General features: G+C 44.2%; 1 protein-coding gene across 2 annotated transcripts; it reads left to right on the top strand.

Moving 5' to 3' along the window:
- Positions 1-2337: 2337 nt before the first annotated feature.
- Positions 2338-10142, top strand: LOC311522792 (ferritin light chain-like). 2 transcript variants are annotated; one of them, XM_084632273.1, is made up of 3 exons: positions 2338-2815; positions 7772-7858; positions 8825-10142. In XM_084632273.1, the coding sequence occupies exons 1-3, from the start codon at positions 2648-2650 to the stop codon at positions 9320-9322; spliced, it is 753 nt and encodes a 250-aa protein (XP_084488399.1). In that variant the 5' UTR covers positions 2338-2647; the 3' UTR covers positions 9323-10142. The 2 variants fall into 2 exon arrangements, with proteins under 2 accessions (XP_084488399.1, XP_084488398.1); XM_084632272.1 differs by having other exon boundaries at positions 2343-2815; positions 7712-7858.
- The last annotated feature ends 391 nt before the right edge of the window (positions 10143-10533 follow it).

Below are 10533 nucleotides of genomic sequence, written 5' to 3'. Positions count from 1 at the left end.
GTAATTTATTAAGTAAGGTACTTACTACGGAACCATAGCCATGCTGGCATAATCCCATAGTGTAAACATAGCCTACACAGAGGGAAGAGGTTTTTTGTCACTATAGGAACACCACCTCCCTGAGCGATGGTAGCTAGGTCAATGCTTCTGTCGATCTAGCTGCGTCTACACTGGGGGTCAGGTCACCAGAGCTACAGCAATCAGGCGGGGTGCTTTTACATTGACCAAAGTTTTTAAGTATGTACCAGGCCTTACTCAGACTCAGCAAATGTTTAAACACAAACCTACTTTACTTGTATATAGTTCTATTGACTTCAATGGGACTAATCAAATGCTTATAATTAAGTATGTGCTTAAGTGTTTGCAGGATGAGGGTCTGACATACTAACTCACATTCTGCTTGTTGGAACCTTTTATTTAATTTAAATAAAAATTGAAGAATCTGAGGTCACCCCTTGGAAGTGTGAATAAAGATTATTTAAATATCTTAAGCTGTAAATACTGAACTACAAGCATATGTTTTAGATTCACATTTTTCCCACATTTCCTTTTTACGAGAATATTCTCAAATTATGTCTGATCTGCCTTATGTAGTCACATCTAATAACAATTAGAATGTGCAATGGAATAAAGATTCACACCAATGGAAAATTTATGAATAGACTTTGGGGGAGTAGTATTTTATTTAATCTATCACCTGATTTGCTTGAAAAAATATTCCATAGAATAAAATGTGACATTAAGCTTACTAAACAGAAAATCACTGAACAGAAAATTATCAAATTTGAAAGGTGCTGAGATTAATTGTGCTTCAAGTTCATTGACTTCTGCACATATTAATTAAGGGTTTACCTTTAATAATGTACAGAGATGCAGCTATCATTATATATGATAAAGTAACTCAAGAAGTTACCCTAGAAATTTATGAGTATATTTTAAAGTTATTCTAGAAAGGAGAGGATTAGACTTTTATTAAAAATCAGTGATATTTTAATCTGGCCAGATAGGGTTACCTTAACAGACAATAGTTTGAGACTTACCAAAGACTAAAGGACTAATTCCAATGACAAAACACATATTGGAATAAATCAATTGGTTCCCAGAATATTTTGGAAATCACCTCTGTTCCTAGTAATGTATCTGATTGCACAAGTTATGACCAGCTGTTTTCAGCCCTAGCAATACATGCTGTGTTTAATATCCATTGATATTAAAGGGAAGCATGTACATGCATGCTTCAGTGGAGGAATGTACCTCAAAGGATAATGTCCTCAAGTGTCTCTTTAGTTGGCACTGCTGTCTTTTGCAATTCTATTATCCACTTTGCTCAAGTTTTAAATGTAAACAAAACATCAATAGACTGGATCCTGTAGATGGTTTAATAGACATATATCCAATACAAATGTGTGTGTGCATGATCTTGGCAAGACTTGACGCTGAGAAAACTCTGAACGTTGATTCTGCTGACGTTTGCAACATTTGCTATTGTGAACTCACAGCTGTAGGTATAAGTATGAACACTATTTCAATTGTATGAGAGTTGGAGATGGGCTAGAACCAGAACCTCAGATGTAATGAGGCAGATATTCAACTGGTGTAAATCAGCATATGTCTGTTGAGATCAGTGAGACCATGCCAATTTACTCAAGTTGAAAATCTGGCCCAAATCTATCACACACTTGATTAAAACCCTTAGTTGTTTGTTTTGTTTCTTGGTTTGTTTGTTTGATGTTCAGTTTTCTTGTTTATTTTATCACTGTAAATGTGTGGAGTTTATTTTAAACATATATATTCAGTGTGAGTGTTAGAAAATGTGCATTTGATAACAAACTCAAATGTGTCATAATATATTGCAGTCAAAATCTTCACATTCTTGTTAGTGTAAAAGTAGTCAAACTTGGGGATGCAAAAGATGAATCAGAATCCAAACTTTCCTAATGTAAGCTCTGTTTTCATCATCTGGTCCATTACAGAAACAGGACTGAGCTGCAAAACAAAAAATCAGATCTGAGCCCACATCTGGGGAATTTGGTTCTGGCCCCATCTCGAGTTCAAACGTTGCAAAAGTTATTAATACTTGCAGCGTGCATTCAGGAAAGGGTGAATTCTTTGCAGACTGCGAACTCCTGGGTCGGGGTTGGCAGGGCCTGATGAGCCACTGCCCTGCACCTGGTGCAGCCATCCCCAGGAGTGCAGTGCAGCGCTCCCGAACAGGGAGGGTAGCACTTCACACGGGCTTTGCGCTGGGGTCAGTCCCCCCCCCGCCCCAAGCCAGCTGAGCAATGGGACCCGTGCCAGTCTCTTTGCTCTGTAAGGCCCAGCAGGCTCTCCTCTGGGTGCCGTGCAGCAGAGCCTTATTCTTCCTGCCTGCCAACGTGGTGCAGCGGCGGCCGCCTCCCCGCGCTAAGGCAGGTCCGGACGAGGCCCCCGCGCTGCAGGCGAAGGAGGGGAGGGGTTGCACTCGGGGGCCGACGAGGCGGGTCAGGAACCGCTGTGGGTGTGCAGCAAGGTGCGCCCCACCCAGGGGCCAGCGGCCGCTGCCGGGGCCTGCGCGCCGGCTATATACAGCGAGCGCAGCCAGGGGAGCCCGCGGCGCGCGGCTCGTTGTGTCGCGAGAGGCGGAACCGCGCCGCGCCCCGCCGCCGCCATGGCCGAGCCCCGGCTGAAGAAGCGCCGGGGCAGCCTGCCCGTGTGCCCGGGCCACCAGCTCGCGGTCGGCAGCCGGGCGAGGCAGAACTTCCCGGCGGCGGTGGAGGAAGGCCTGTGCGGGGTCACCAGCGCCCTGCTGGAGCTCGCCTACCGCCTCCAGGCGCTGGTAAGGCGGCGGCGGCGGGCCGCCCGCCTCCCCCCCCCCCCCGGCTCCGCTTTCATGCCGCCTTCTGCCTGCCCCCGCCCCGCTCGGCCCTTCCCCTGACGCCTCCTGGCTCGCTTCACCCTTCCCCCGGCTCTGCGCCGCTCCCCCGCTGCTTCAGGCTGCCCCCCCAGGCAAAGTGGGCCAGGCCCAGGGGCAGAAATCCCCGCAGCGTCCTGTTGAATGTAGATACTGCGGCTACTTTCATTCACACCCCCCCACCCTCGAGCCCACGCCGAGTGGGGCGGAAGCTGTGTGTTCTAACAGCTGTACAGCGTGCCCTGGCACCAAGGTGGTGGGTGGGGTGCCTTGGAGCCCTAAGTTGGCAGTCCCTGTGTTGTGCTAAATTGATGAGAGCCTGTGGGTGTAGCTGCCTCTGAAAGCAGGGGTGGGCAAACTTTTTGGCCCAAGGGCCATATATGGGTGGGGAAAATGGCATGCAGGGCCATGAATGTAGGGCAGGGGATGGGTGCAGGAAGGGGCTCAGGGCAAGGGGGTGGGATGTGGGGTGCAGCAGGAGGCTCAGGGCAGGGGGTTGGGGTGTGGGCTCTGGCCCGGCAGCGCTTACCTCGTGTGGCAGCGGGGCTAAGGCAGGCTCCCTGACTGCCCTGGCCCCATGCTGCTCCTGGAAGTGGCCAGCATGTCCCTGCAGCGGCTCCTGGGGGTGGGGTGGGGCAGGTGGCTCTGCGGTGCACTGCCCTGAAGCTCCCATTGGCATGGTTCCCAGCCAGTGGGAGCTGTGGGGGGCAGTGCCTGCAGGCAAAGGCAGCGCACAGAGCCCTCTGTGCTCTGTCCCCCACCCAGGGTCTGCAGGGACATGGTGCTGGCCGCTTCTGGGAGCGGCGCGGGACCAGGGCAGGCAATAAGGCAGAGCCTGCCTTAGCCCCTCTGTGCCACGGGGCTAGCAATCCTGCAGGTTGGATTGAAAGCCCTGACAAGCCGGATTCGGGCTGTAGTTTGCCCTCCCCTGTCTTAAAGATACTAATGGGAAACCCACTTACAGTGAGATCAGTTATAATGAAACTCCAGATTCCCAATTCCTCACTCCCAATTTTACTCAGGCACCAATCTCACTGCTGGGGTATAATGGTAGTATGGAGTTCAAGTTTTGGCATGTGTAATAGCATCAAAATCCCCAGTTGTTTTTCAGCACATGACAGTGTTTCGGTTGTTCCAGTTTGAATGAAGGTTGGTTGAGAGGGTGGGGAAAGGAAAGACCACTATGGGCCAGAGACATGCAATTTGTAGGTTCACAGCAGGTTTAACTTTGCAATTCAGCGTACACTGATTTGCTCCAGCTGAGGATCTGGCTCAGTATTTTTAATTACTAGGGTGAGTGTTAAAAATATACCTTGGATGTTCACAGTAGGCCAGAATCTGCTCTCTCCCTGTGGTTTCAGCTGAAATTAGCATTATTCCCAGAAGAACGAATCCATCAGTAGAAGCAAAAGAGTGATTAAATTCTAAGCTTCTGTTAATTTAGTCTTACTAGTTATTTGTCCTAATATTGACAACTATTGGAGGGCTGATTGTAGGCTTCAGAGCAGTCGTTTGAATAGATCTTTTCAATACTAATGGATTGAAGAGAGAGTGCTTAAATTTAGAAATACATGGGACTGCTCCACCACTGTTACTCTAATTTTACACTAATGCAACTCCACTGAAATCACTAGAGATACGCTGACAAAACTATAATAACACAGTAACAAATCAGTGCCTTGTATATTCTGCAAAGCTTGTGTGGGGAAACTGGGTGTATAAGATCAGTTTACAAGAGAGGACAAAAATAAGGAATTCTAGCAACTTTAGGGTATATTGCTTGGAAGCATTGGAGATTGTGTGTGGTGAAAACTGGTTGTGTTGGTGAATCAGTGAAAGAACAGTTTGTTTTCCTATGAACATCACTGATATTTGAAGTGAAGACCAGCAAGTAGTTTCATCTTAATGGACTTTAAAAAAAAAAAAAAAAAAATCTGTTTACACTAATGCCTGGATTTCAGCAGACAAGTCTTTAGTTTTACTCTAAGTAACAAAAGTCCACAACAAACAGGTCAAACAATAACAACACATTAGGCCGAAATATCAGATATTAAAGAAATGTGTACTTTACAAAAAAGCTATTAATCAGTTGTTGGGAAGCAAGGATGATCAGCACCCTACATCTCGTGCCCCATGCTGCACTCCTTAGACATGTCCATTGATTGACTGCAGGATCTGACCCTCTGTGTATCTGTGAGACCCTTTACTCAACTTTGGTGTAAAGCGTCAATCCAGTAAAAATGAAAAGTATAACTGATAAACATCCACCTGTTAAGGCAGAGGGGTTTTTTAAATAGATTTATTATAACACTTGGCACTTATAACAGGGGCTGGTTGAAAATTTTCAGTCAAATTGATAGTAGACAAGTCAGTTCTAATCCATTTGATTGATATTACAATTCACAACCTACATACGGTATATTCAGATGAAATCTTAAGTTGTATTAATGAGAAAATATGTAATTTTAATACTCTTCTGTTCTCTTAACTGAGTTCTAGTGATTCAAGGGAAGCTGTTATACATCTGTGACCATTCTGTTTCTATTTAAAGTGGTATAGTACATTGCTACTGAGGAATGTAGGTTGATTTCTTATAAATGGTTTATAGTCCTTTAGCAGAGTGTTGCAGGTTTGGTTGGTTCTTTTTTGGGGGATGGACATGTTATATTGAACATGTTCTTGGCATGTTTTAGTAGATGGTTACTGTGTGTCAGATTTAATTACTTAGGCTTTGTGCACATTTCTAAATGAGAGTTTCAGGGACAGAAGAAGATACGCAAACCCCCAAACATACACCTTTCTCTCCCACAGTGCATAGGTAGGTCACAGGGCTGCAGCAGTCCCTCAGGAGAGACTACTCCAAGGCATAGTCTGCACGAGTGGCAACTCTACATCTCCTGTGTAGGCTGATAGAACCACTGGATCAATATAGTTGTAGATCCTTTGGCTCCTTGCCTGTCTGGCCCCCCAGTGCTACCCTTTCACCATGCTTCATGTCAGCCTGTGCAGGGGCCAATGCAAAATCCTCTTCCACAGTCCAGAAGCCCTCACGTGCTGTGGTCTGCCTTGCACATTCGTGTTATGGGACTTAAATGGTGAAGAGGTCTTGGTACTGGCTTTCCACAGTCTGCCTGCATTCCACCCAATATGAATAAAACAGACAGTTGAGCATAGTTTAAATCTTGGAGTGTCTGAAGTTACTGTACTTCTCTACATTAATTCAGAGTGGCAGAATTTGGCTTTTAATATATTTATTTATAGTAGATCTAAGTGGTACCCTTAAGAGGGGGTTTGTGTATGTATAATTAAATAAATTATACACACACATAGATGTATAGTTATGTATTACCAGTAATATTTTCTAAGAGAAATAACTAGTCAGCATTGTCTATAAAGAGGTTGATTAAACTGATGCAGTCTGTTTTTCTTGTGTGGCCCAAACCCAAAAAAGTTGTAACTTTTTTCTTTTATCTCTTTCATATTTCCAAATTTACATATCTTAAAGTTAAAGCTTTAGCTGAGCCCTAGCTCTTAAAGGGACCAATCCTACATTCCTAATGCACCCAACATTTCCAGTTAAGTCAATGGGAATTTTGGGTATGTAAGGAAAGCAGGATTGGGCCCTTAGCAGTTTCAATATAGTGTGTGTTTGTGTGTGTGTTGTTCTTCAAAATGGAAATCTGGGTAAGTCAATTTGGGGTGGGGGGGGTGAGGGCACTCAGTATGAGGAGATTAGGCAGAAGAAGGGAAAGGAGAGAAGAGAGGTCAGGAGAAGGGTGAAACATAAGGGGAAGAAGAGTGATACTGGGCAGGTAAAGTGCTGTGTAGATAGGAAAGGGGTGGGATGAAAGTGTATCTGCAACCAATGGCAATGCAGTAAAGGAGTGAGAAAAAATCCAGCATTACAGTTTCAGAGTGGAGTGAACAGTGATGTCAGGAGGCTGAGATGGTTCCCCAGGTTGCTGGTATCTGGAGAGCATAGACAACTGGTGCCTCCCCATACTGGGGGCACAATCTAAAGGGGAAGACACTTGTCTTCCCACATGTCTCCCCTGCCCAGTGACACCGCCACTGCCCTCTGCACCCAGCCCCACATTAGCTGCAGGGAGGGAAAGGGAGAGGTCTGTCCTTCTCTACCTGCGCCTCTCCCCCCACATGTTTGGCTGCTCTCCCTGGCAGCTAGGTGGCGGATGGGATGGAGCTGCTTCTACCTGAAAGAGCCTGGCAGTGGCCACCCCTCAGAGCTCCTCTCCCTCCCCACCCCGGCAGGCCAGTCTAAGGGGGACACTTGTCCTCCCTACACATTACCTCTGGTGGAGAGGGAAAGGAAGCTGATAATTTTGGTGCCCTAAGTGGGTCCCTCTGGGTCTGCTAGTGGTGATGGTGAAAGGATCTGGATACGTTTCCCCACAGATGAAGATAGTCATCAGTTTCTGATAGCTGTTTAATTTTTTCCCCCAAATCAAAAACCCATTTGAAGCTAGAAGTCATAGGAGCATATCACTCAAAGCAAACAGTGTTACCAATACAATAGTCTCATGTCTAATGTTCAGTGAACTGGGGTGTGTGTATACATTCTTAAAAAGATGCAGACTAGCTGATCTGGAAGAACATTTGACTTACTTCAATTTGTTATAATTGGGGTGGAAGTTTTTAGAGGTGCCAAAGGCAGTTAGAAGCACTATTGAAAATGTTCTCCTTTGTTCTTTAAATATTCGATCTGGTTGACCTGTATTCCGTTGGCTATTAATTTCCCCCTTCTTTCCTCCCAACTCCAGGCTTTCATACTTTAACAGTAATTTTTGTTGTTTAAATATGTAGGGTGAAGTTTTTGATCAATCTGATGTGGCTCTACCAAACTTTTCAAAGTTTTTCCGGCAGCAGGCTAAAGAAGAGAAGGAAGCTGCAGAGGCCATGCTGAAATATCTTCAAGAGAGAGGAGGCCATTACTGTACCAGAATCATCCAGGTGTGCAGCAGACAAATCTGCTCTTTCATATACCTGTCACTCCCAACTTTTGGGTCTATCCACCATTAGCTTTCCAAATACTTTAATTCCCCAATCATATTCACTTAAACTCTTGTTCTTCTTTAGGGACTTTTTTTATTATTATTAGACATGCAACTCTGACTCTAGGGTTTTCATTTTTCTAGCCAAAGATAAAATGAGGGCACTCATTTATATTTTTCTCTAACGTTTTGCTACCCTAGTCAGTCTAGTGTTTGTTGCTGTGGTAGAAGTAGCTATGCAGAACTTTTTGCCACTGACTCTGAAACTGAGGGCCAGATTCTGGCCTCAGTTCTCTGTGGTGCAAGTCCATTGACCTCAGAGTTCTACCAGTCTAAAACTGAAGTAATAGAATTTGGCCCAGAGATTTTTAAGCCAAATTTTAATCTCCCTACACAAGTATAAATCAAGAGTAACTTGAAATCAGTAAAATTGTGTGTAAACTCTTAAGTTATAGGAGAATCAGGCTCCTCAGACTTCTGTATCAAAGTAGTGTCCTATAAACAGTTAAAAAGTGTAGTACTACTGAATGCCCTTCACAGCATTCATTTATAGCAGCCATGCGTAAAAAAAGTTGCCCTTATGAAAACTGAATGTGTTAGTTATTTAGCGTAGAGCAAGAGGTTTGGGGGAGGGAGGGATATTTTTGTTGGGGTTTTTTTGTAGTTGTTTTTTGAGAATGAATCTCCATTATAGCTGCAACTATCTGAATCCTTACTGCCTGAATTGAAACATGTTAGTTAGTAAGTGTACTGGAAGTGGCAAATTCTGACTGCTGACTCAGAAAAGATTTAGTAAATGCATAGAAATGGAAGGAGCTGTTGCAAAATGTAGCATCCTTCTGCAATGCATTTCTTGTTTGGAAGACCAAGCGTTTCAGGTAAATAGCAGTGACTCTGACAATTGTCTTGCTTTTTATGTTTCCAGAGACCAAACTGTGAACATGTATCCAATGTGGTGAAGGCCCTTGAAGTAGCATTGGTTCAGTGGAAAAATGTGACGGGATATTTTGAAGAGCTTTATGCCCTGAGCATTGAGAATGCAGATCCTCATAGTGCAAGCACTATTAAGAAACAATTTATTGAACCCAAGATCCGGAAGATCAAGTTGATGGGAGACCTCCTGACCAATGCTCACAGGCTTGTGTGTTCCCAAGATGGCAGAGGCAACCTTGGAGATTACCTTATGGAACGGTTACAGGAAGAGCTAAAAAGAGGCATAGAGACAGATTCTAGTCACCACTGCACCCCCTGTACATCTCTTCAGCAATATAGTGGAACTGCAAAGGGGTTGCAACAGCCCCTAAAAGAATTCTCCCAGAAGAGAAGCAGCATAGGGCCAATGCATGCAAACCAGTGCTGTCCCTCCTCACAGCCTCTGGGCAAGAATATGCCAGGGGCAAAACGGAGGCAAGAGAAGGAATAGTTGGAGCACTATGCCCATTCTGGGCAATGGAGAAACCGGTAGGCAGCCACGGGGGAGGCTGATGTAAGTTGTCAGCCCCAGGGATGCTTTGGCTCCAAATTGAGTCTCAAATCCAGGAGACGAAATGGTGGTTTAAAGCCCCATGACTCCGCCCCCGTGCCCCTTTACACTCTTCCTCCTGGGCTGTGCTTTCTGTGGTGTGCCTCCTCCAAAGTGCAGCACAGAATCCAATCTGCAATATACCGCCTCCTTGTATCATCGTTATTAAGCCTGCTAGATGTAGAGATTGTCAGCATTAATTTAACCTTTCAGGGTCTCTTAGGCATAAATAACTTTTCTTTATTTGGAAACTACCAGACCTCCTAGGTTTCTTTCCTGTCTTAAATGTTTGGTTGGATTATTTAGTGCAAAAGAGGTTTTTTAAGTATAGAAGGCTTTTTAAACAAAAACCCTTTATAATACAGAGTAATTTCTATGCTGGAGAAACTATAGCTGTTTATATTATTAAACAGATAAGATAATTACTATATTATACAGTGCTGCTGGAACTATTTTTATAGGGGGGGTGCTGAAGATGGAAACCATGTATTGGGTTGTTATTACTACTTCAAGTCAAGGGATGCGGCAGCATCCCTAGTTCCAGATTATATCAATACAGATTGTACTATGTAATCATTTAAAAACATTTTTACTGTCTTTGTAAATATTACATGGATATTTTTAAGAGACTTGTTTGGAAAATGAGGGGGATTTCCATTATATTTTTCTAACTTTTGTAGCAATTATAATAGAGTAATTCAATAAACTGCTTTCTATCCAAGTTATTTCTAGTTCTACACTTCTCCAGGATGAAGGATATTAATGTTTTATACACAGTTATGAGTACTTATTTGTAGAAACATGGCATTCCACTGTTTCTGACTATTGGGCTAGTTATCTGCTTTGCTTGCACTCAGAAAGGCTATTTGGTGAATGGCTCAACTCCCTCTGAATCAGTAGTGAACTAGTGTGCCAGAAATTCCTTGTACTGGCTGGACAGCATATTGTTTAAGAATTGCTGTGGCACCGGGACATTACCCAGGGTACATTCTGGACAAATGAACAGCTGTGTCAACTCAGTTATCCAACATGGGATGCCTTTTACACTGTTTTGCTGTGAGAGTTACCACACCTGGTCTGCTCACACACAAGCTTCCAGCATTCAAATTACT

Source organism: Lepidochelys olivacea, assembly GCF_965140295.1.
Source record: "Lepidochelys olivacea isolate rLepOli2 genome assembly, chromosome: 6".
Lineage (NCBI taxonomy): Eukaryota > Metazoa > Chordata > Testudines > Cheloniidae > Lepidochelys > Lepidochelys olivacea.
Note: the sequence above shows the minus strand (reverse complement) of the source record. Positions and strands in the feature narration are given on the sequence as shown.

Excerpts from the sequence above, each read along its gene's own strand:
- LOC311522792 (XM_084632272.1), top strand. The coding sequence starts at position 2,648 with ATGGCCGAGCCCCGGCTGAAGAAGCGCCGGGGCAGCCTGCCCGTGTGC. Across the intron at positions 2,816-7,711 it reads CCTACCGCCTCCAGGCGCTG|GGTGAAGTTTTTGATCAATC; the intron begins GTAAGGCGGCGG and ends TTAAATATGTAG. Across the intron at positions 7,859-8,824 it reads ACTGTACCAGAATCATCCAG|AGACCAAACTGTGAACATGT; the intron begins GTGTGCAGCAGA and ends TTATGTTTCCAG.